The following is a 26556-nucleotide window of genomic DNA, read 5'->3' on the forward strand; positions in this document are numbered from 1 at the left end:
CTCCGAAAGCTAGTGCTTCCAATTAAACCTGTTGGACTATATCCTAGTATTGTGTGATTTTTAACTTCATAAGAACTCAGAGTAGGAATACGCCATCTGGCCCATCCAGCCTGATCCACCATTCAACAAGGATCTCTTTGTGGACTCAGCTCCACTTACCCTTAATTCCTTTACTGTTCAAAAATCTATCTTTGCCTTAAAAACATTCATCGAGGTAGTGTCAACTGCTTCACAGTGCAGGGAATTCCACAGATTCCCAACCCTTTGGGAGAAGAAGGTTTTCCTCAACTCAGTCCTAAATCTGCTCCCTGTCATTTTGAAGCTATGCCCCCTAATTCTAGAATGCCTACAGTAAACCCTTAAGAAGCTCAATTTGCTATGATGTTGTCTGAGCTGCAAACTGTTACAGCCGTTTGGCTACATGATTGGCAAGGAGGCCTCGGACCTCAGTCAATCCACTCACTCACTTGAATATTCATGACCGATTTTACAAATCCAGTGGCAGATCTAAGGAGCCATAGCGGCAAAAACAGTTGGCATCAGAATTGGTCCTGCCTTTAGATGTCACTTAGCATGCCATGTCCATGCGATGGGATATTCTACGTGTTAAATCTTACAGTGACCCCTACTGAAAGTGCACAAGATTACACTAGCTGCATGAAACTGCTCGTTTTGGATTTCTATGAATACAGCTTTCAAATGGAAACCACGCCATTGGGCAGGTATATTAAAGACACGCATGGTGTGTAACACAAGAAGCAGCGACCCACAACATGCAATAAATGTCTGCCTGTGCAAAAAATCCAGTCTGTGCTCCTACAGAGAGCTCAGCTGATCTCCCGAAGCAGTCCTGGATTCCTGAGTGATTCAGCCTTACACTCCTTTCAGGAAGTGGATTAATCCACAGCATCACAAATCAGATTGGAAGGAGAATTGTTTTCAGGGAACAACGTGAGGAATAGACAATGTGGAAGGGCGTGTGGTTTAGCTGAGTAGAAATGATCTCCAACTAATCAAATTTTTTTCATGATTACCTTTTTACTTTGTGTTAGATATATAATAGTAATGATAGCTGAGAATATTTATCAATATAATATCTTTGTCCATCTGTCTGCCTCCCTCTCCTCTTCTGTCCCTACTACCTTCCTCGCTGGCCCTCTCTGTCTTTCTCCATTTATCTCCTTCTCTCGCAGTGGGAAAAACAAAGTGAAAATTCAGCTTACAGTGTCATTTAATAAGGTCATGGCCTTTCTGTTTGTGCTTTGAAATCCACTTTCCTAAGAATTCTACAGAGAAGGGAATGGACTGGTCATATTGGAATGCCATTGTGAGATTTACGAGATGAGTTGGATCAGTATACATCAAGCACAGGTTTTATCAGGCTATCCTTCTGGTCTCGTTTATTCCTCACCTTGCCCTTTCTCCTCCTCTCTTTCCCTCTAATCCTCCATCTCGTCTTTGCTCTTTGTTTCTCTTGCCCCTGTGTCTCTCTGCCTCACTCTCTGCCCCTCTCCCTCCCCTTTTCTCTCTCTCTCTCTCTCTCTTTTTCCCTCTCCCTTCCCATCTCCCTTGGTGTGTGTCTCTCCTTTCTGTCTCTTTTTCTCTCCTTTTCCAGCGTATGATAAAAATTGTTTTTTTTTAATGGGTGCCCTCACATGTGCTGTCCCTGTGATACCTCAGCTTTAGATGGCTTGATAAACCAACGCTGTTCAAGATGTTATCTTCAAAAGGAGCACTCCGCCCTTTACCTCTTCAACAGCAGTTTTTCTCGAAATAAATCTTTCACTTACAAGAAGTATTCCCTGTTTTAATTTGCTCTGTGTCGTCATGGAAACCTAATGTTTTGTGCCATTACATTGCTGGGAAGTCATTTGAGTGCTTATCAAAGGTGACTCACCAACTGACAACCGTTGCAGTGAGGATCAATAAGCACTCTGTCTCTGTGTGCCAATCAAAGGCTCTTAATGTCTTTTAAATTCAGTCCGAGTCCAGTATGCTGACAGCATTCAGCAGTTACACTGGACCTCTCTGCTGAGCTCCAACATTTTGCAATTCCAGATGTTGTGATGCAGATGGTGTGATGATTGATGGCTCTGAACAGCCACCAGCCACAACTCCAGTTGACACATTAATCATCCAGGTTTACCTTTGACGTGTTATAATCTCCACTGAGATAGGAGTTCAGAACGAGGTTCCAAATTATCAGTCTCACCTCAAAGAATGATAAGGCAAGATGTCAAGCTTTACTGCAACAAATGACAAGAGAAACACTGTTGACCAGACATGACTTTTCCCTTCAGTTCCAAAGAAGAATCAGATTGGGCTTGAAATGTTAATGCCGTTTCTCTCTCTTCACAGAGGCTGACAAACCTGCTGAGTTTCTCCACTACTTTACTTCAGATTTCCAACATCTGGCATACTTTGATTTGGTTGCTAACTAAACTGCAGAAAGATTTCCCATTTAACTTCCAACACAAAAGGAAAAAAATGTTGCTATGAAGAGCTACTTTAAAATTATTCTAAGCTCCTGGTGGATTGCTTTCCCAGTTGGGTAGCTTCTCATCCTAGGACTGATTTATATTGTGATGGTTACATTGTAAATTCTTTCCATCTTGCTCTAAGCTAGGTAAATCTTCCAATCTCGTTTCAATCCTCATAAGTGTGATCTCATTAATTCCACAGTGAGTGGTCACTCACATGCTTTATAGTTAATAATAGGGTCAGTACTAATTTGCTTTTGGTGCAGGAATGGATGCTTCTGTTTCCTTGACCTCTACCACTCCAATGAGTGCACTAATCAACAAAATAAATTTCTTTCTGTCTGTGTTTTTTGATGATTTAGAGTCATAGAGGTGTATAGCACAGAAATAGAACCTTCAGTCCAACTCGTCCATACCGATCAGATATCCCAACCTAATCCAGTCCAATTTGCCAGCACTTGGCCCATATCCCTCCAAACCCTTCCTATTCATAAACTTTTCCAGATGCCTTTTAAATGTTGTAATTCTACCAGCCTCCACCACTTCCTCTGGCAGCTCATTTCATACACGCACCACCCTCTGCGTGAAAAAGTTACCCCTTAGGTCCCTTTTGAATCTTTCCTCTCTCACCTTAAACCTATGCCCTCCAGTTTTGAATTCCCCTCCCCTGGCTATTCACCCTCTCGATGCCTCTCATGATTTTTTAAACCTCTGTAAGATCTTCCCTCACTCTCCGGCGCTCCAGGGAAAACAGCCCTAGCCTATTCAGCCATTCCCTGCAGCTCAAACCCTCCAAACCTGGCAAAATTGCTCTAAATCTTTTCTGAACCCTTTCAAATTTAGCAACATCTTTCCTACAGGCAGGGAGACTAGAATTGAGCACAATATTCCAAATATGGCCTAACCAATGTCGCAACATGACATCCCAGCTCCAAAACCCAATGCACTGACCAATGAAGGCAAGTGAGCCAAAAGCCTTGTTCACCACCCTGTCTGCCTGTGATGCCACTTCCAAGAATCTATGAACCTGCACCCAAGGTCTCTTTGTTTGCCAACACTATCCTTGATCTCAAGCATAACTTCCTCTGAGCTCATCCATGCGACAATATCAAACATTTTATCCTTGTCTCACAATAGAACTGTTAATTAGCTGTTTGTGATTTTCTTTATTTACTTTCATCTTGGAAGCAAACAGATAGTTTAGACAACAAACTGTATCTATAGCACCTGACTGGGGCTTTGGGAATTCTAACTGTAAACTCAAGAGACTGAACTCTAAGTATAAATTTCTTGCATCTCCTTCTCAGTAAAATAATCCAAACCTTTTTACTTCAACCAATCAAACAACCCAAGCTACTGTCAGGCATACTGCAGACAAAGTCAAAGGGTCCTCTTCATTAACCTTTTATTTAAAGATATAGTTTTAAAATAATCTTATACACCTCATAACTGTAACAAGTAACATTAGTACTGCACATGACAGTACCAATGATGACTGCCTTGTAACGTTACAAAGTTAAAAATCACACAACACCAGGTTATGGTCCAACAGGTTTAATTGGAAGCACTAGCTTTCGGAGCGCTGCTCCTTCATCAGGTGGTTGTGGAGGACACCATTGTAAGGCACGGAATTTATAGCAAAAGTTTACAGTATGATGTAACTGAAATTATACACTGAAAAATTGATTGTCTGTTAAGCCTTTCATCTGTTAGATTACAGTAATAGTTTCACTTCTTTCATGTGTAAATCACAAAACGTTTTTTTAAAAGTTGCATTCTTGGGTTAGCTGTTAACAATGGTGATAGCGAGACAATATGTTGAAGGTGTTAGCCCCCTGTGTTCTCTGTCTCTGCCATGATGTTTACCCTCCTGTGTAGGCTCTGGATCTGCAGTTCTTCACCTGGACAAGATGCTACTGATGCTGAATGACCATTATCTATTGGAACATGCCTAATTAAAATTGTTTCATTAATATCAAAGGAGACATTCTTTGAAGTGTGGACACCCATGTAATATGTGGGTTGGTTATGTCAGTGGAATGGACAGCTGGCTTACAATATAAGTTAATGTCAATAATGTGGGTTCAATTCCTGCACTGGCTGAGGTTATCTTCCCAACCTCACCCCTTGCCTAAGGCGTGGTGACCCTCAGGTTAAACCCCCACCCATTGCCTCTGTCTAATGAGAGAGCCCCCTATGGCCTTCCACTGTTGCAACATATCGTGTCAATCATAGCTCAGTAGGTCATGCTCCTGTTTGACTGTTGTCTTTTAAGTCAGGAAATCAGCCAATATTACCCAGTCTGGCCTATACATGATGCCAAATCTATAGCGATGTGCTTGACTCTTAATTACTATGAAGGCTAACTGGGGACTATTAGTGATTCCCACATCCCATGAAAACAGGGAGAAAATTGTCAATCGTCTCACATATTAATTTTTACAAATCAGATGCAGTCTTTCTTCGTTTCTTTGAGGCATGGAAGAGTTTCAAAGGAGTGCTTGACGCGTGAAACAATTACCTTTCGAATATTCTAATGATGAAAATAGACTGGTACAAAATATATCTTACAGCCTTCCAAATAGAAAAATTGCCACCTCAGGCAGAATTGACCTTTTAGGTGTCCAACACTCTGGAGTGGTGGCTGCCCTGGTCACAAAGCCTCAGTGTAAATCTTGAAGCAGCGTCATTCACTTTGATGAAAGTCACAATGTCACTACAAACTGGGAGTTAGTCTAGAGGTGTTGAACCTTGAAGTGAGCAGCTAGAGACAGGTAAATACTCTTGAATCTGGAAACAATTTCAACCAGAGGCCATTTGTGAGTTCATTGTCTTGGACATTGTGGGGGTTGCGATATCTCTCATGACAATATCAGATATGTAACATTTAGCAAGAAACAATGCGAAATTTCTTCAGTAGATGACATCTCCAAATCCTCATGATGTTAGAATGGGAATAGTACAGATGATAGTTAAATACCAGAGCGCAGCAGTTGGAGTCAACCTGAATCACACACCTCCTTTTAAGATAATACTTAACCAGATTACACAACCCATACAGCTTCTTGCGATTGGATGGTGGGTAATACAAAAAGATCCAATCAACAAAGCGTGGACTATTCTCCAAGAGAATCTGGTGCACCTCTCATTTAACAGATGGCTTGTGTCTCGATTTCTGCTTTAACATTTCAAACAAACGCTATATTTCTGCTTTAACAAACACTCATTTGAGCTGTCAACATAGTTGTCCTCCCACACTATAAAGATACTCGTGTTATTAAATTAGGAATCCAACAATTAAGCTAGATAATTAGGCAAGAAGGGTAATGCAGGGAAAACAAATTCCTTTAGCAGTTTCTTTTCTTCTTTAGCACGTTTGTAAGATTAGGAAGTTGCATGGGGAGAATGTGCAAAATCCACACAGCCAGTCACCCAAGACTAGAATCGAACCTGCACACACACAACATGGGTGCTGGGCAAAATATAAACACTCCCACAGTGAGGCAATAGTGTGGGGACAAAGAAAGAAAAGAGGGAAAAAATAGAATTTTTTGCACTGCTCAAGATCAAAGTAGCATGGTATAAGACAAGAGAAGCTGCAAGATAGTCAGGAAGAACAAACTCTCCAGGCTAGTGCTATAACAAGATTTCCAAGAAACCATAAGGAAAGATTTCCTGACCTGACCTTATCACATCTTATAGTCCCTGACAAGGTGCCAGCTTTTATATATTGGCTGGTGACACTCAGTTTTCCTTCAGCAACACCTTTCCTGATCCGTCCCAACTGTCCTTACGGTTTCTCCGACCGTGAGTACTGGATAAGCAGAAGATTCCTTCAAATAAACATCTGAAGTACAAACCCATTTACTCACTGCCTTGTTAGAATTCCCTCCCTCAGGGCATTGTGGGTCAACCCACAGCAGGTGGACTGGAGCAGTGCAAGATGACAGCTCACCCTCACCTTCTCAAGGGGCAACTAGGGACAGGCAATAAATGCTGGCCAGTCAGCGAAGGCTCATGTTCCACAAATGAATTTAAAAAAGGATCTCCATTTCTCTACCTACCCACCCCATCCCTCTCCCTGGCTGAGATGGATTCAAGCATTGACAATGGCAAATCATTGATGCACCATTTTATAATGACAGGACTTTCGAATCATGTGATAAATGGTTCAAGGAATAGCTGGTATTTATATAACAACAACTGGAGTTAACAAAGCACCATGAATGGCCCCTGTCACAACACGATGGTGTGATGAGGCAGAATTTGACCCTGATGCACTGGGGCTGTGAGGTGAAATGGTCAGAAACTCAATCAAAGTCAGAGACTTCAAGGAGTTTCTTGAAGGAGGAGAGAGAGAGTCAGAGGTTTAGGGGATGATTCTGAAGCTGATGGCACCAGTGTTGGAGTAAATCCAGTGGGTATCCTCATGAGGGCCAGGTTAGAATTACACAATGGTAACAGTATAAACATTTGGTCCACTATGCCAGTTCTGGCTCCCTGCATGAGACACTTACCCAATTCCAGTAGCACTGCCAATTTTATTTCTCTTTGGATAATTATCCAATGCTCTTTTCAAAGTGAGGATTGAATGTACCATGTCCACACTTGCAGGCCGCGCAATCCCCATGCTAAACCATTCACTTTCTTCAAGACACTGTTTCTTCTTTTACCCTTGATCAACCTAGACCCAGATAGAGTCACAGAGTCATAGAGATGTGCAGCACGAAAACAAACCCTTTGCTCCAATTCGTCCATATCCACCAGATATCCCAACCTAATCTAGTCTCATTTGACAGCACTAGGCCCATATTCCTCCAAACCCTTCCTATTCATATACCCATCCAGATGCCTTTTAAATGTTGTCATTGTACCAGCCTCCACCACTTCCTCTGGCAGCTCATTCCATACATGTACCATCCTCTGCGTGAAAAAGTTGCCCCTTAGGTCCCTTTTATATCTTTCCCCTCTCACCCTAAACCTATGCTCTCTAGTTCTGTATTCCCCCACCCCAGGAAAAAGACTTTGTCTATTTATCCTACCCATGCATCTCGTGATTATATACAGAGCCTCCGACGCTCCGGGGAAAACAGCCCCAGACTGTTCAGCCTCCTCAAATTCTCCGACCCTGGCAACATTCTTGTAAATCTTTTCTGAACCCTTTCAAGTTTAACAATATCCTCTGCTTCTCCACCCTGCCACCAATGGGAACAGATTGTCCTGATCTACTCTGTGCATACATCCACTTCTCTCCTCCAACATGAACTGCTCTCAATAAATTCATAACAGATCAGCTGAAGCAGAGGTGATATCAAATGATGTGAAGGAGGTGGAAATAGATAGACCCAGCGATGGTGCAGATAGATACTCCAACTCTTAGCTCAAGGTTAAGCATGTCACCAAGGTTCTGAACTGACTGAACCAATCTGAGGCAGGGAGATGGATGTAGTTGGTAGCGAGAGAAATGGAGTTTATTTTTATTCATTCATGGCACGAGTGCCGCTCTCTGGGCCAGCATTTATTGTCCGTCCCTATTTGCCCATTGAGAAGGTGCTGTTGAGCTGTCATTTTGGAGTGCTGCAGCCCATCTGCTGTGGGTTGACCCACAATGCCCTGAGAGAGGGAATTCTAACAAGGCAGTAAGTGAATGTGTTTGTACTCCCCGGTGTTTATTTGAAGGAATCTTCTGCTTATCCAGTACTCACAGTTGGAGAAACTTTAAGGACAGTTAGGGGAGTTGGGAAAGGTGTTGCTGAGGGAAAGCTGGGTGTCACCAGCCAACATATAAAAGCTGGCACATTGTCAGGGACTATCACTCGATTGAGAAACCGAAAGGGGAGGTGTTTGGGGAAGGGAGGACACTGGGGTAATGGTTTAGCAGCAAGAAGAGAAACCAATGCATGTAATTCTCTGGAATTAATGCAATAGTTAGGAACTGAACCTGGACAATGGCAGGGTGAACTGAAAAGTGTCGATGCAATTAGATTCGTAAAGTCATAGAGATGTACTGCATGGAAACAGAACCTTTGGTCCAATTTGTCCATGCTGACAGATATCCTAAATTAATATAGTTCCATTTATCAGCACTTGGCCCATATCCCTCCAAACCCTTCCTATTCATATACCCATCCAGATGCCTTTTAAATGTTGTAATTGTACCAACCTCCACCACTTCCCTTGGCAGCTCATTCCATACACACACACCACCCTCTGTGTGAAAAGGTTGCCCCTTAGATCCCTTTGAAATCTTTCCCCTCACACCTTAAACCTAGTTCTGGACTCCCCCACCCCAGGGGAAAAAACCTTGTCTATTTTCCCTATCCATGCCCCTCATGACTTTATAAACCTCTACAAGATCATCCCTCAGCCTCCAACGCTCCAGGGAAAACAGCCCCAACCTATTCAGTCTCTCCCTGTAGCTCAAACCTCCAACCCTGGCAACATCCTTGTAAATCTTTTCTGAACTCTTTCAAGTTTCACAACATTTATGTAGTGCCTTTCAAGACCTCAGAACATCCCAATGAGCCATAAAGGCAACGAGGTATATTTGCAATGTATTTACTATTGTTTTATTAAATTCATTCATAGGGTAAGACTGTTGCTGGTATCCAGTATTTATTGCCCTTACTGGAGGAGGTGCAGATGAGCTACAGTCCTTTGGGAGTAAGGATACTCACAATTCCTTAGGGAGGCAATTCCAGGATTTTGACCCAGTGACACTGAAGGAATGGCGATATGTTTCCAAGTCAGGATGGTGAGCAGCTTGGAGGGGAACTTGCAGGGGGTGGTGTTCCCCTGTATCTGCTGACCTTGACCTTCCAGATGGAAATGGTTGTGCATTTGGCAAGCGCATTTATGAAATTCTTGTAGAAGGTGCACGTTGCTGCCATTGTGCGTTAACAGTGAAGGGAGTGAATGTTGGAAGTGGTGCCAATCACTATGCTGCTTTGTTCAGGTGCCAATCAAGTGGACTTTTTTGTCCTGGATGGTGTCAAGTTTCTTGAGTGTTGTTGGAGCTGCACCCATCCAGGCAAGTAGGAAATGTTCCATCACCCTCCTGACTTGTGTTTCATAGATGGTGGACAGGGTTTGAGGAATCAAGAGGTAAATTACTTGCTTCAGAATTCCTAGTTTCGAATCTGATCTTGTAGTTACAGTAGTTATGTGTCTGATCCAGTTCAGTTTCTGTGCAATGGTTACCCCTAAGGATGTCAATAATGAGGAATTCAGTAATGGTCATTTCATTGAAAGTCAAGGGGCAGTGGTTAGATTTTCTCGTGTTGGAGATGGTCTTCGTCTGCCACTTGTCGTGGGTAAATGTTACTTACTTGTTATCAGCCCAATCTTGGATGTTGTCCAGATCTTGCTCCATATGAGATGTTTCAACATGGAATGCATACAGGCTGCTTCAATATCTAAGGGGTCATGAGTAGTGCTGAACGTTTTGTAATCAACATCCCCACTTCTAACCTGATGATCATCAGAAGTTGAAGAGGTGGTGGTGTATTGATAATGTCATTGGACGAGTAACTCAGAAAGAGCCCCAGCAAAACTGGGGTCAATGGGAATTGAGTGAAAACTCTCCATCAGTTGGAGTCATTAGCTCAAATCTCACCAGGGCAGAAAGTGAAATTTGAATTCAATAAAATTAGGTCTTGCCAATGATGCCCAATTCTCAAAAAAAAACAATGTAAGGTCATTAACAAAGCAACTGAAGCTGGTTGGACCTAGATTAGATTCTCTACAGTGTGCAAACAGACTCGTTGGCCCAATAAGTCCACACCGCCCCTCCGAAGAGAAACCCACCTCCCTCCCTTATATTTACCTCTGACTAACGCACCTAACACTGTGGGCAATTTAGCATGGCCAATTCACCTGACCTGCACATCTTTGGATTGTGGGAGGGAGCCAGACCAAACCCAATCAGACACAGGGAGAATGTGCAAACTCCGCACAGACAGTCACCTGAGGCTGGAATCGAACCCAGGTGCTGTGAGGCAGCAGTGCTAACCACTGAGCCACCGTGCCACCCAGGACACTACCCTTAGGAACTCCTGCAGAGACATCCTGGAGCTGAGATGACTGATGTCCATCAACCTTCTTCCTTTTTTTTTGCCAGTTATGACTCCAACCAGAGGAGAGTTTTCAACCAATTTCCATTGACTCCAGTTTAACTCAGGCCCTTTCAAGCTGCACCCAGCCTTGATATCATGAGCAGGTCACTCTCATCTCGCCACTGGAGTTCAGCTCTTTGGTCCATGTTAAGGCCAGGGTTGCATTGAGATCAAGAGCTGAGTGGATAGCCATAGTGAATCCATACTAAGTGTCAGTAAGCAGCTTATTCTTTGCACTGTCAACAATTATTTCTGTCAATTTGCTGATGATTGAGAGTATATTGATATTGTTAGATCTGTCCTGCTTTTTTGTATATAGAATTTTTCTAGACAATTTTCAACATTGTTGGACAAATGCCAGTGTTGTAACAGTACTGGAATGGCTTGGAAAAGTCCACAGAAAGTTCTGGAACATGTGTCTTGTACGATTGCCGGAATGTTGCCAGACCCCACATGGCGTTTGCAGCATCCAGAGCGTTCAGCCATTTCTTGATACAATGTGGAGTGAATTGAACTGGCTGAAGATTGCCATCTGTGATGCTGGGGCTCTCTGGAGGAGGCTGAGATGGATCATCCACATGGCACTTTTGACTGAAGATTGCTGCGAATGCTTCGGCCTTATCTTTTGCACTGATGTGCCGGGCTCCCCCATCATTGAGGATGGGGATTACTTGTGGAGCCTCCTCCTCCAGTGAGTTGTTTAATTGCCCACCACCATTCACAACTGGATGCGGCAGAATTGCAGATCTTAGATCTGATCTATTGGTTGTGTGATCGCTTAGATCTAACACTTGCCGCTTATGCTGTCTGGTACACAAGTAGTCTAGTGGTAACTTCACCAGAGTGACACTTTCTTTTCAGGTACGTCTGGTGTTGCTCCTGGCAGGGTGGGGGATGTACTGGGCCCTGAGATTATCGATTGTACTGGAGTACGATTCTGCTGATGGCTCACAGTGCCTCGTGGATTCGCATTCTTGAGTTGCTAGGTCTGTCCATTCTACTTAGCATGGGGATAGTACCGCATGGAGATATTCTCAACATGTAGGCAGGATTTGTCTCCACAAGGACTGTGCAGTGGTCACTCTTACCAAACCTGTCATGGTAGGGCATGACTAAACTGGTGAAAACAAAATAAAGTTTATTGTCTTCTTTCTTGTTGGTTCCCTCATCATTTGATACAGACTCAACCTGGCAGCTTCGTCCTTAAGGATTTGACCAGCTCAGTTAATACTGCTACCAAGTCACACTGAAGTCCCCCCACCAGCGTACGTTTTGTGCTTCATTTGGGGCAAACAATAGGTGGTAACACACAGGAGTGTCTCCCTAGCCATTAGCATGTCTCCTGAAGGTAATGTGGTCTGCCTAGTGCCAGGGTTGAGGATGTCTCCCCAGAGCTGCAGTGAAAAGGGAAGGATCTGGCTATTATAGTCCAAGTTCATGGTAATGATATTGGATAAGATCCCAGAGCTTTGAACAGTCAGGAGCTAAACTAAAAAGTGGAACCTCTAAGGATTACTACCAAGCTCAGGATAAATGAAGTTAAAGGGCTAAATGCATGAATGAAAGGTTGATTTGAAAGGAATGGATTTCATGTGACAGTATCAGCGTAAATAGGACCTGTTCCAATTCACTGGCTTCATGTTAACTGTGCTGGTGAATTGAGTAGGAAATGAAGGGACAGTGAGTAAAAGGATAGGAAAGCAGCAACAAGGAAGTTTAATGAATGGATCTCAGAATAAAAACTCCCCCTGGGAAACACTGACCATAACATGGTAGAATTTAGCATTCAGCTTGAGAGTGACAAACTTGGCTCAGAATCAACTGTGCTAAGCAAGGGTGCTAACATCAGGACGAGAGCAGAGTAGACTGGGAAAAGAGGTTAGCAGAAAAGACAAATGAAGAACAATTGCAGACTTTTAAATGTGAACTGTTTATGGATCGCAGCCAAGATACATCCCAATGAGAAAGAAGTACACTAGAAAGAAAATGAATCAACCATGGTTAACAAAGGAAGTTAATGAGACCATCACCTTGAAAGAAATGGCATATAACATGATAAAAATTAATGGCAAATCCCAGTGGACTGGGAAAGTTTCAAAAGCCAACAAAAAATGACCGATATCATAATAAAGTGGGAGAATATAAACAATGAGGGAAAACTAGCAAGTAATGTAAACATGGATGGTAAGAGCTTCTTTTGATATCTAAAAAAGAAGAGAGCAGTCAAAGTGGTCATAAGCCCCTGAGAGACCGAGGCTGGGGAAATTACAATATAGAATCAGAAAATGACTGAGGAGTTGAATAAACATTTTGCCTCAGTTTTTGCATCAGAGAGGACATTAATAGCATTCCAAAACATGCTAAATAATCAAGGGGCTGGTGGGGGAGTGAGGAGTTAGGGGAAGGGGTTGGGGGGTGGGGGGGGGGGGGGGGGGGGTGGAAATTAACATAAGCACCACAAGAGCACTGGACCTGATGGGTTGCATCCTAGGATTTCAAAGGAAGTAGCTACCAAAATAATGGATGTACCAGCTGTAAACTTCCAAAGAACTTAGAATCTGGAAATGTTCCAGAGGATTGGAAAACTGGTAATGTAACATGCTGATCAAAAAGGCAGAGAGACGAAACAGGTGCACCAGTTAGCTTAACATTTAACATTGAGAAGATGTTATAGTCTATTATTAAGGATGTAATAGCAAAGCATTTGCAAATGCATAATGTGATCGAGCAGAATTCTCATGTATTTGTTGCTCCTGCCCTTCTCGATGGAAGTGGTCATGGGTTTGGAAGATGCTGTCTGAGGATCTTTCGTGAATTTCTGCAGTGCATCTTGCAGATGGCACGCACTGCTGCTACTGAGCGTCAGTGGTGACGGGAGCGGATGCTTGTGGATGTGGTGCTTTGCCCTGGATGGTGTCAAGCTTCATGAGTGTTGTTGGAGCTGCATTTATTCAGGCAAGTGGAAAGCATTCCATCACACTCCTGACTTGTGCCTTGTAGATGGTGGACAGGCACTGGGGAGACAGGAGGTGAGTTACTTGCCACAGTATTCCTAGCCCATGACCTGCTCTTATAACCATTGTTTTTATATGGCAAGTCCAGTTGTGTCTTTGGTCAATGGTAACCCTAGGAGTTAGTGGTCAGAAATTCAGTGATGGTAATACCACCATTTTAACTCTTAATAGAGATAGTCATTGCCTGGCATTGTGTGGTGCTAAGGTTATGTGCCACTCTCACCCTAAAGCTAAATGTTATCCAAATCTTGTTGCATTTGGACATGGATTGCTTCAGTACCTGAGGAATAAATGGAACTGTGTAATTATTTGCGAACATCCCACTTATGATGGAGGGAAGGTCATTGATGAAGCAGCTGAAGGTGGTTGGGCTGAGGACACTACCCTGGAGGAGTTGCTGCAGAGATGTCCTGGATCTGAGATGACTGACCTCGAACAAACACAGCCATTTTCTTCCATTCCCGGGATGATTCCACTCAGCAGAGAGTTTGCTCCCTGATTTCTATTGACTCCAGTTTTGCGAGAGCTCCTTGATGCAACCTTTGGCCATAAAGGAATCAGGGCTTATGGGGATACAGTGTGGTTAAGGATTGTTAGATCAGCTATGATCCCAACTAATCACAGCACCACACAAATGCCAAGCAATGACCATCTCTATTAAGAGTTAATCTAAGATTAGATTAGATTCCCTACACATGGAAACAGGCCCTTCGACCCAACCAGTCCACACCGACCCTCCGAACAGGATTACACCCACACTCACTCCCCTACCTTACATTTACTAAAGCACCTAACACTTTGGGCAATTTAGCATGGCCAATTCACCTAACCTGCACATCTTTGGATTGTGGGAGGAAACCAGAGCATCAAGAGGAAACCCAAGTAGACACGGGGAGAATGTGCAAACTCCACACAGACAGTTGCCTGAGGCAGGAATTGAACCCAGGTCCCTGGAGCTGTGAGGCTGCAGTGCCAACCATTGAGCCACCATGCTGCCCCAAAATTCAAAACCTCTAGGTTTTCACTGAGGTTGTCCTTCTTCCTCTCCCATTCCCATTGCCCACCATAAGAAATTCCTCCTAACCTCTATCTTAAATGGGCAACCCATTTCTATGAGATTATACACTTTCGTTCTAGACTATCCCACAAGGGGAAACAATCTCTCCACTTCCACCTTGTCGAGTCCCCTCAGAGGCTTTGTACATTTCACTAAGGTCTCCTCCCATTCTTCTAACCTCCAACGAATACAGGCCCACCCTACTCAACAACCCGTCATAAGTGAGTCCCTCCATATCTGGTATTAGCCGAGTGAGCCATCTCTGGGCTACCTTTGCTGAGGTAAGGGACCCAAAACTGTTCACAGTATTCCAGCCATGGTCTGACCAGTGCATTGCAGTCCCTGCTACACCTCTGTCCTTTTATACTCCATATAAATCCAACGAGGAATTCAGGATTAATGCCTTTGCTGACCGAGATCTGAGAATGTGCCAGAATAATTTAGAGGGGAGGTGATGGATTGACGGTATTATCGCTGCACTGTTAATCCAGAGACCCCGGTAATGTTCTGGAGACCTGGGTTTGAACCTGTCATGGTGGATGGGGAGAATTGAATTCAGTAAAAATCTGGAATTAGGGATTCCACGATGACAATGAAACCCTCCGCTCTGATTTATCACCATCACCCCCAACCTGCATCCACCTATCGCCTTCCAAGCTACTTTCCCACAGCCTCGCGTCCCCCTTCTATTTATCTCTCAGCCCCCTTGGGCACCCCCCTCCTCCCTGATGAAGGGCTTATGCCCGAAACATCGACTCTCCTGCTCCTCGGATGCTGCTTGGCTGTACTTTTCCAGTGCCACACTTTTTGATGCTGTCAGAAAATCCATCTGGTTCACTAACATCTTTTGGGGAAGGAAGCTACCATCCACAGCTGGTCTGGCCTACATGTAACTCCAGACCCACAGCAATGCGGATGACTCTTCACTGCCCCCTGGGCAATTAGGGATGGGCAATAAATGCTGGCCCAGCCAGTGATGCCTTTACCCCATGAATGAATTAATAAAAGACTAAATAGTTGCGGTGATACATAAAAGGGGAAGGTGGAGAAGGATAGGAAGGAGAAGGCAGGAGTGTATGCTGATAGGACAAGTTGAGGGGGAGTGAGAAGGTGCATATGCAGATCATAAAGACCCAGCATGCACTCCCTGGGCCAAATGGGCTGTTTATATGCTGCAAGTTCAATGCAATTGTATATTATAAAATGATTCAATTTGGTGAAACCACTTAATTGTCAGGGATTGTTGAAACAGGTTATAAAAAGTCTATCTGTTCCCTGTTTAGCCACTTGAAGGCCAAACCAATGGGTGAGGATGGATGCTTTTCTGTCCTTTGTGGGTGTGGGTGTGGCTGTGCAGGCCAGCATTAAGTCCCCACTCTAGTCACCCTTGAAAAGATGAGTGATCAAATCCCGACAGTGCAGAAAGCAGCCATTCAGCCCATCGGGTCTGCGCTGATCCTCTCCAGAGCATCCTACCATGACCCAGTCCCTATCCTATCCCTGCATTTAGCACGGCCAATCCATTTAGACATCACTGGGTGACGCTACTGATGGAAAACTTTCTGCTGTGGAGAGTCACATACTTGTCAGGTCCCCACAGAGCTGAAGAGAAACGTTTGCTTATTTTCCTTCTTATTAAAATGTTTCAAAGAATGAAGAATCGCGTCTTCTGAACCCAGCAGAGCTGGGGTGTTGAGCGTGTCTGGGATGGTGGATTGAGTGGGGGAGAGAGGAAATGGGAGACACTAGTGAAGACTGAGGACAGGGTCTAAGAAGTTTAGAACTCACTATCATGCTTTACAGAGAATCCAATCTATATGGAGCAAGTACAACATCATTCCCACTATAGTTGCTCTGCTGAGAGCTGCAACATATTAAACAGTTCAGACTTTCAGCCTGTTTTCTCTATGTGTGTCTGTATATGTGTGTGAGCGTGTGCCTGTGTGTGGCTGTGTGGGTCTCTATGTGTCTGTTTGTGTATGTGTGTGTGAGTGTGTGCATGTGCGTGTCTGTGTGTGTGTGTCTGTATGTGTGTGTCTGTGCATTTGTATGTTCTGATGACCGCTTGCTTGTCTTTATGTACGTCTTTGCATAAAATGGCTTGCTCTAGCTTCCTATGTGTGTATGTCTGTGCACTTGCTCCTGTGTACCTATATGTCTATGCATATTTGGCTGTGTCTCTAGTTTTATGTGTTAATGTGTGTTTGTTTAAGTATCTGTTTGTGTCCTTGAATGTCTCTCTGTGTCAATATGTTTGCGTGTATGTTTGTGTCAGTACGTTCGACTGTGTTTACTTGTTTGGAAGTGAAGTATACATTCTTTGTACATTCCATGCATGTGTGTGTACGCCAGTTCATCTGTGTCTATTTCTATGTGTGACTTGTCTGTGTATTTCAGCCTGTATGTATCTGGGTGTCAGTCTATCTGTATGGGTCAGTCTGTTTGCTTCAGTCTATGTGTCAATCTGTCTGTAAGTCTCAGGCCGATCTATTCATATGTGTCTCTGTGTGTCTGTCTGTGTGTGTCAGTCTGTTGGCTTCTGCCTCTGTGTGTCAGTCTGTCTGTGGACATGTGTCTGTGTGTGACAATCTGGCTGTGTATGTGTGTGTGTATGTGTATTTTAATTTATGTCTCAGGGTGCTTACCTTAACATATTTGCATTGTTAAATTTCTAAGCGGAACAATATATTTAAAGAATTAAACACAATCATTGGCTCGTGCTCTCTCTCTCTCTCTCTCTCTCTCTCTCTCTTTCTCCTTCCCCTTCTCTCTGTGCCAGATTCTCCTGCTGGAAGCTACTGCTGCAGCAGCACAGCCCTGTTCCCTGTAGCTCCCTGTTTAAATATCAATAGATACACAGATATCCTCCCTGTTTTGATGCTGTTTCCTTTTCAAACCATCAAACACTTTCTGCACCCCCAACCCCCCTTCTTTTCCTAACAATGGGGTTATGACTGAGCCTTGCATCATTGATCAAATGATGTTTGAGGTTAAAAATAAGGCAGCCTGCAGGGACAACTGGCTATAAATGCTGGATCAAGATCTCCCTTTCAAAACAGAACACCATACTCTGACATCTTGAGATCAGAAGTGAAGAGGTGGCTGGCGATCTCTCCCTTCCTGTCTTTTTATGCAGAGAATGAATCTCTCTATCACCTTCTCTCTGCTCCTGCTGATCGGCCCAAACCCTTGTCAGGTACGTGCTTTCTATTGCTCTTTTTAATTTACGATCAGGTCTCAATAAGGCAGTAAAGGTTTGCTGAGGCTTTCGCTGGGGACCGTGTTACTGAGCGTGCTCCGGGACTGTTGTTGATAGGATCCCTGGCAGTGATGTTTTTTAGCATGTTTTCTTTTGTTGTAGTTAATGTCTCGTCAGAGGTGCTTTGCATGGATAAGATGTGGGTTTTAAGCTTGTCTTTGCTTATCTTATCAGTTGGAAGATGAAATGCTTGATGTCCCATAAACTCCAGGCATTGTGATCTGTTTCAGCAAAGGCATAGCCACAGTCCGAACTACACATGGTCCTAAAGACACCCTTCTGTACGACACCACTCTCATTGCCTGTCCACATTGTACGCACGCAACAAAAGCCCATTTGGCATCTCTGCACATGGAAATACATTCAAATACAGGAGTCTTTTCTGGTCAAACCTATTATGTACGTGTGTGACTGGTGTTTCTTGAACAAACTCTTGGTTACAGCCCTATCTTTGTCAGAGTGTGTGTGTGTAGACCTTTCGCAGAGTTTTGCAAAATTCAAAGTCACCTTGGCCCCTCAACTGAGGAGTTTGGGGATGGGGAACTGTTCACTTTGCAGGTTGTCTGCCTCTCTATGTCATCTAGTTCGCACTTGTAGTCAATTCCTGAGACAAATTTATCTGCTGGTACTTTGGCAAACTAAGTCTTTGTAGGAGGTAATGGAGAGCAACCCTTGTTGGGAATGTGGTGATTAGAAATGGTATATAAACAAATGTAAATTCTAGACATGACTCAGAGTGGGGAAGCAAAATTTGGAAGTTCTTTGAATATGGGGATGTGATGGCTGCAGCAATGTGAGATCTATACTCTTGTGAGTAAATGGTAACAATCTTAGTGGAACATAACTCGACAGAGAGAATGATGAGAGGAGACATCTTGGCTGAAGCCCTTGAAGTCTTGGGCTCCAGTACCAAGTGATTGGTGTCACTATGATTATTGTTGGAACAATTAAAGTCAAGGTACCATTCCCTTTTTGTCAGGGTGAAACAGTGGTAACATCACTGGACTTGGACTCTTAAGGCATGGGTTCAAATCCCATCAGAGCCATCTTAAATTCCGTGAATGAGTGAAGATTTGGAATTGAAACCCCCTCTCAGTGAATGAGAAACTATCACTGATTCTCATGGAAACCCATTTAGTTCACCAATGTCCTTTAAGGAAGGAAATCGTTACCTGATCTGACTGACAAGTCTCTCCAGGCGCACTGCAATGTGCTTGACTCTTAACGGCCTTCTGAAATGGTCCCAGCCAGTTCAAGGACAATTAGGGACGTGCAATAAATGTTGGCTTTACTCACAATGCCAGCAGACCATCAAAGAATGAGCAAATTACTGCAGATGCAAGAATCTGTACTAAAAACAAAAATTGCTGGAAGTTACAGCAGGGCAGACAGCATCCATGGAGAGAAAGCAAGCTAACGCTTCGAGTCTAGATTATTTTTCATCAGAGATACCATAAAGGAAGGCAAAGATGGAGGACATCCCAAAACATTTTACAAACAAGCGAATGCGTTTGAAGTGTAGTTGCTACTGTATGAAGGGAAAATGACAGCCAATTGGCACACAGCGAGCCCTTCCAAACAGCAGTGAGATAACGACATGATGGTCTGGTTGGGTGATGTTTCTTAAGGGATAAGTGTCACCCAGGTCATTGAGGACAGCTATCCTGCTCATCACCAAGTTGAGTCCTGGAATCTCTTGCAACCACCGAGAGAACAGATGGAGCCTCAGTTTGACATTGCATTGAAAAGCTTGCACTTCCAGCACCACCTCACTGAGTGAATACATCAGCCTGGATTGGGCACTTGAGCTCCCTAGAGTGAATCTTGAAGTTTTAACTGCCTGACTGAGGAGAGAGTGACAGAGAGATGCTACCCACTGCGTCACATCTGACACCAGTCCTTCCTGCAGTTACAACAACGAATCTGGCTTTGGCTGTTAGACCAGTGGATTACTGCCCAGGAGAAGCAACTACTTGGCAATAGTTCTTGCTGCATCATGCATTATCATCGAGTGCAGTTTGAGTCTTTCCAAAGCAGTGAACATTGTGGCTCTGAAGAGTAACTGGTTTGTTCAAGTCTTCTCCACACTATATCGACACATACACACACCAACACACACACATTCACACAGACAGGCAGACAGACACAGACACACACACATGCACACAGGCAGACAGGCAGACATACAGACACACAGTCAGACACACACACCAACACGCACACATTCACACAGACAGGCAGACAGACACAAACACACAGACAGACACACACGCGTGCACACAGGCAGACATACAGACAGACACACAGTCAGACACACACACACATACACACGCACACACACAGACAGGCAGGCAGACAGACAAACACACACACGCATGCACGCAGACAGACACACAGACAGGCAGACAGACACACACACAGACAGGCAGACACACACATGCACACAGACAGACAGATTGACAGACACACACACACGCACAAAGATGCTACCTACTACTTTTAAGCAGTCTTTTTGAGTAACTTTGCCCATTGAAACATTGGGAATTAATATAAGGAAATAACTTTTCTGTCAGGATTCATTCCTGCCTGTGTATCATGTGAGAAGGAGTCCGCACATCGTGCTGTACACCGGTGACTGTACAATCGAAAGCTCTTTGTTGGCTGTCAGCACAAGAATGTGAGAATGAGCCAGGATCATGATTGACAATGGAGCCCCTTGACCCTAAACTATCAGCCATAGAGTCATACAGACCCTTCGGTTCAACTCATCAAGGCCGACCAAGTTTCCCAAACCAAACTAATCCCATCTGCCTGAGTTTGGCTCATATCTGTCTCAATCTTTTCTGTCCATGTACCTGTCCAAATGTCTCTTAAATGTTGTAGTTATACCTGCATCCACCAGTTTCTCACATGTAAACCACCCTCTGTGTGAAAAAGTTGCCCCTCAGGTCTCCCCTCACCATATAACTCTACCCTCTAGTTTTGAACTCACATATCCCCAGGGGGAGAAAAAACCTTTGCTATTCACTTTATCTATGTCCCTCATGATTTTATAAACTTCTATAAGATCACCCCTCAATTTCCTAAGCTCCAGTGAAAAACGTCCCAGCCTATCGACCTCCCCTCATAAATCAAGCCCTTCAGTCCCAGTAACGTACTTGTAAATATTTTCCGCATCCTCTCCAATTTAACAATACCCTTCCTATAGCAGGGCGACCAGGACTGCACCCCGTACTCCAAAAGTGGTTTCACCAACACGCAGTACAATTGCAACATGACTTCTCAACTCTAATACTCAATGGTCGGACTAATGAAGGCGAGAATGCCAAATGCCTTCTTCATCACACTGTCTACCTGTGATTCAACTTTCGAGGAACTATGTACCTGAACCCCTGAGTCTCTCTATTCAACAACACTCCTCACCGCCCTATCATTAACTGTGTGAGACATGCCCTTGTTCATCTTGCCAAAATGCAACGCCTTGCATTTATCCAGCTTAAAATCCATCTGCCACTTCTCGTCCCATTGGCCCAATTGATCAAGATCCCTTATAATCTTCTTCACTGTTGACTATACTACCTGTAGTGATTGCAGGGTGGTCCGGGTGGATCCCATTAACTATGAGATCCTTGATTGGAGTTGTTAACCTGGGCTAGGGAACCCTGGCCAGCAGCTATAAGCAGGAGTCTCACAGAGTCTCCTCATTCTCGTGACTGGCTCTGAGCTGCCTGTCAGAGCCTATGTACTGTGCACTTGTAAATAAAGGGTGACTTGGTGACAGGATACCAGCCTCCGTGGAGTTATTTTGTCACCAATTTTGGTGTCACCCGCAAACTTCCTATGTTCTCATCCAAATCATTTATATAACTGACAAACAACAGAGAACCCAGTCAATCAATACCCAGCAATCATAATAAAGATTAATGTACCATTTGTATTCCCAGTTGTTCACAGTGGTAGTGAATAGTGTGTTCTGGTTCACTTAAGTAGTTTAAGTTATGACAAAATGCACATTTACACTCATGTTAATCTCTGGGCAGCCAAGACAAAAACTCCTAATTTCTCTCCATCACAAGGCTGACCAGGAATCTCAGCTGTTTTTACCACCTGCATTGGCACACATTGGAAGGACTTACAAGTTGATGTTGAACCTGACTGGGAACTTTATGAACACTCTTTCTTTGGCCATCCGGTCTCAAAGTGAGATTATGAACCTGGTACCTCTAGCTCAGCAGCAGGGACACTACCCTGTTTGCACATTCAGTGCATACCTGGAGTGTGCACATTCTCCCTGTGTCTGCGTGAGTTTCCTCCCACAATCCAAAGATATGCCGTTTAGTTGAGTTGCCCATGCTAAATTGCTCATAGTTTTCAGGGATGTGTAGGTTAGGTGCATTAGTCGGGGATAAATATAGGGTAGGGGAATGGGTCTGAGTGGGTTACTCTTTGGAAAGTCGGTGTGGACTTGGGCTGAAGGGCATGTTTCCACACTGTAGGGATTCTGATTTTTCACTACTCACTATCCATAACTTTATATTGCAACATTCCGTGCTGTACATCTCTATGACTCTATGCATTTGAAGGTGCATGTTGTCATAGAAAGTGTAGGGTGAAGGGAGGGCAATTGGCTCAGTTGTTTGGATGGCTCATGTGGATCACATATCCTGCCATCGTCCCACCCACCCCACCAACATCAACCAACCCCCCTCAACATGCCCCACCCCCACCAATTCCCTACATTAATACAGAGTAGAGATGGTAACGCAGCGGTATTGTCATGAAGGCTAGTGGGCTTTTGTGGCACAGTGGCAATTTCCCGACCTCTGGTCCAGGCGCCCTGAGATCAAGTCCCACCTGCTTCAGAGGTACACCATCACATCTCTGAGCAGGTTCCTTAGAAAGATATTGAAAAAGAAGTTAGTAAATCAGAAGCCTTAACCAATTCTCCGGGTACACAGGTTCAAATCCCATTACAGCAGCTTGTGGACTGAAATACTCAATTAATAAATATCATTAGGGTGACCATAACAACCGTGATTTGGTTTGCTGCAAAATCTGTTCACTCATATCCTTCAGGGAAGGAAATTTGTCCAGCCTGGCCTACATGTGACTCTCCACACAGAGCAATGTGATTGACTCTTAACTGCCCTCTGGGCAATTAGTAGGGGGCAATAATTGCTGACCTAGCCAGTGACACCTGGAAAAAAATTTACAAAAGCCCAGATTGGACCTGGTTAGATGCAGAGTGAAAGAGCTGTGACATGAGCGATGGTTCAATAGGTATTCTCTGGCCTTTGAGAGTTCAAACACGACTCTAGAGACTCAAACCTGACTGACCAATGTCGTGCTGAGGATGTACTGCCCTGGTAGAGATATTGTGCTTTCAATGTGGTGTTAAATCAGGACTCCAAATGCCCTTTTAGGAGGTAATATTTGTTTGAAGAAGAGGAGGGGGAATTCGCCCCAATGAATGGGAGATAGTAGCAGTGAGGCTCGACTTTTACTGGGCTGATATTCTGGGGTCTACTGGTTTAAATCCCACCTTAACAGAGACAGTGAATTATGAATTTGCCTAACCAAAGCTTTTTCTTTTGTCATCTCCTGATTAACATACAGGACATTGGTTAGGCCACATTTGGAATATTTTGTGTAATTCCAGTCTCCTTCCTATCAGAAGGATATCGTGAAACTTGAAAGGGTACAAACAAATATACAAGGATGTTGCCAGGGTTGGGGGATTTGAGCTATAGGGAGAGGTTGAACAAGCTGGGGCTGTTTTCCCTGTAGGGTCGGAGGCTGAGGGGTGACCTTATAGAGGTTTTTAAAATCGTGACGAATATGGATAGGGTAAATAGATAAAGTCTTTTCCCTGGGTTGGGGGAGTCCAGAACTAGAGGGCATAGGTTTAGGGTGAGGGGGGAAAGATTTAAAAGTGACCTAAAGGGCAACGTTTTCACGCAGAGATAGGTGCATGTATGGAATGAGCTGCCGGGAAGTGGTGGAGGTTCGTACAATTACAACATTTAAAAGACATCTGGATGGGTACATGAACAGGAAGGGTTTAGAGGCATATGGGCCAAATGCTGGCAAATGGGATGAGATTAATTTCAGATATCTGGTTGGCATGGATAATTTGGACTGAATGGTCAGTTTCCATGCTGCACTTCTCTATGATTCTAACAGCCAATCTGATCATTCTCATATTGCCATTATGTTGAAGTTGACTATGCACAGATTGCCATGTTGTAGGAATTGGCTATGAGCAGATTGCCATATTGTAGGAGTTAGCTATGAGCAGATTGCCATTGTGTTGAAGTTGGCTATGCGCAGATTGCCATGTTGTAGGAATTAGCTATGAGCAGATTACCCTATTATAGGAGTTGGCTATGAGCAGATTGCCATTGTGTAGGAGTTGGCTATGTGCAGATTGCCATTGTGTAGGAGTTGGCTATGCACAGATTGCCACTGTGTAGGAGTTGGCTATGTGCAGATTGCCATATTGTAGTAGTTGGCTATGCACAGATTGCCATTGTATTGGAGTTGGCTATGCGCAGATAGCCATTGTGTAGGAGTTGGCTATGTGCAGATTGCCATATGGTAGGAGTTGGCTATGCACAGATTGCCATTGTGTAGGAATTGGCAATGCGCAGATTACAATATTGTAGGAGTTGGCTATGTGCAGATTGCCATATTGTAAGAGTTGGCTATGCACAGATTGCCATTGTATTGGAGTTGGCTATGCACAGATTGCCATATTGTAGGAATTGGCTATGTGCAGATTGCCATATTGTAGGAGTTGGCTATGTGCAGATTGCCATATGGTAGGAGTTGGCTATGTGCAGATTGCCATTGTGTTGGAGTTGGCTATGCGTAGATTGCCATATGGTAGGAGTTGGCTATGAGCAGATTGCCATTGTGTAGGAGTTGGCTATGTGCAGATTGCCATTGTGTTGGAGTTGGCTATGCGTAGATTGCCATTGTGTTGGAGTTGGCTATGCACAGATTGCCATTGTGTAGGAGTTGGCTATGTACAGATTGCCATATGGTAGGAGTTGGCTATGTGCAGATTGCCATATTGTAGGAGTTGGCTATGCGTAGATTGCCATTGTGTTGGAGTTGGCTATGAGCAGATTGCCATTGTGTTGGAGTTGGCTATGCACAGATTGCCATATTGTAGGAGTTGGCTATGAGCAGATTGCCATTGTGTAGGAGTTGGCTATGTGCAGATTGCCATATGGTAGGAGTTGGCTATGTGCAGATTGCCATTGTGTTGGAGTTGGCTATGCGCAGATTGCCATGTTGTAGGAGTTGGCTATGCGTAGATTGCCATTGTGTTGGAGTTGGCTATGCGCAGATTGCCATTGTGTTGGAGTTGGCTACGCGCAGATTGCCATATGGTAGGAGTTGGCTATGTGCAGATTGCCATTGTGTTGGAGTTGGCTATGCGCAGATTGCCATTGTGTCTCTGGTATTGCAGTAGTGTCTCCACTACAGAGTGACTGAAGTGTGCTTTGTGATTCCCTGAGGTTGTGAATGGTGCTTCGTATATGCAAGCCAACTAGTTTTCATAACAAGCCGACCCCAATCACAGAATTCCTCGCTCGGCCAAATTGACCATCTCCAACACCAACCGACAGGTGGCCTTGTCAATTCAACAGCAATTGGCATCCCGTTCCTGGTATGTGCTAGTGATGTGGACCCGTGCCAACATGGAGTTTGATCAAGCTCCATTAAGCAGCTAAATCAAAAACGACAATGACAAAGTTCTGGGTACTCGCTGCTAACTGGCCCTTGTGGTTGATTGCGTAGAGGACATCTAGTTTGCTGGTTGAAAATAACTAAAAACACAAGGAGGTCACACACAGCTCCTGTAGACATGAAGCATAAGAGAACGTCAGGCAGTGGAGAAAATGTGAAAAAAAATCTACAATCATGATATCAGGGATGAAAGATTAGGACTAGGGAAGACTGGACAAACTGGAACTCTTAACACTGAGAGATGATGTGACAAAAATGTAATGGTTTTGATCAAAAATGTGCCTCTAAATATAGTGGGGGGAGAGTATGAGGCAGTCAGTAATAATCTCATAAAGGAAGCAGGCAAAATTTCTTTACTGAAAGACTGTGAAACTGCCTATCGCAGGGATAACAGAATAGAGATAGAGTGGAGGTGAAAGGATGGGATGAGGTTTGGTTGGAGCAGGGACTTGGGTTTAAGGCCCAGGTCCTCCAGAGATATATAACAACATCTCTGAACATTTTGGTTTGAAAATACCAGGTTCTTGCATTAAAGTGGTAGTGCCCCTCCCTCTGAGGCAGGAGACCACGGTTCACGTCTCACTGTAATGACATCCATGATTAGGAAATATCATGACCAGTTAGGATGAATGGCCTGTTTCTGTGTCAACCTTTGTTTAGGTTTGAGACACAGCCAGGAAAACTAGCATGGTAAGCTTCAGGAAAGGATTAATTCTCATTCGCGATCAATGTCTACGTTCTTGAGTGTGGTTTCTTTTAAACTGACACTGGACACCTCACAACAATCAGTAATTATCCTTTAGATCTGACAAGCAGTCACATACACACTCTCACACACACACTCTCACACACACACACTCTCACACACACACAC

At 44.0% G+C, this 26556-nt stretch overlaps 1 protein-coding gene across 1 annotated transcript in view; it reads left to right on the forward strand.

The window, feature by feature from the left end:
• Positions 1–17434: 17434 nt before the first annotated feature.
• The window catches only part of olfm2a (olfactomedin 2a), a 338899-nt gene continuing 329777 nt past the window's right edge, over positions 17435–26556 (forward strand). The window contains exon 1 of the mRNA XM_043694956.1: positions 17435–17861. Coding sequence (XP_043550891.1) covers positions 17796–17861 — 66 coding nt within the window. The 5' untranslated portion in view covers positions 17435–17795. The remainder of the gene's footprint in view (positions 17862–26556) is intronic.

The sequence above is a fragment of the Chiloscyllium plagiosum genome, chromosome 8, assembly GCF_004010195.1.
Source record: "Chiloscyllium plagiosum isolate BGI_BamShark_2017 chromosome 8, ASM401019v2, whole genome shotgun sequence".
Lineage (NCBI taxonomy): Eukaryota > Metazoa > Chordata > Chondrichthyes > Orectolobiformes > Hemiscylliidae > Chiloscyllium > Chiloscyllium plagiosum.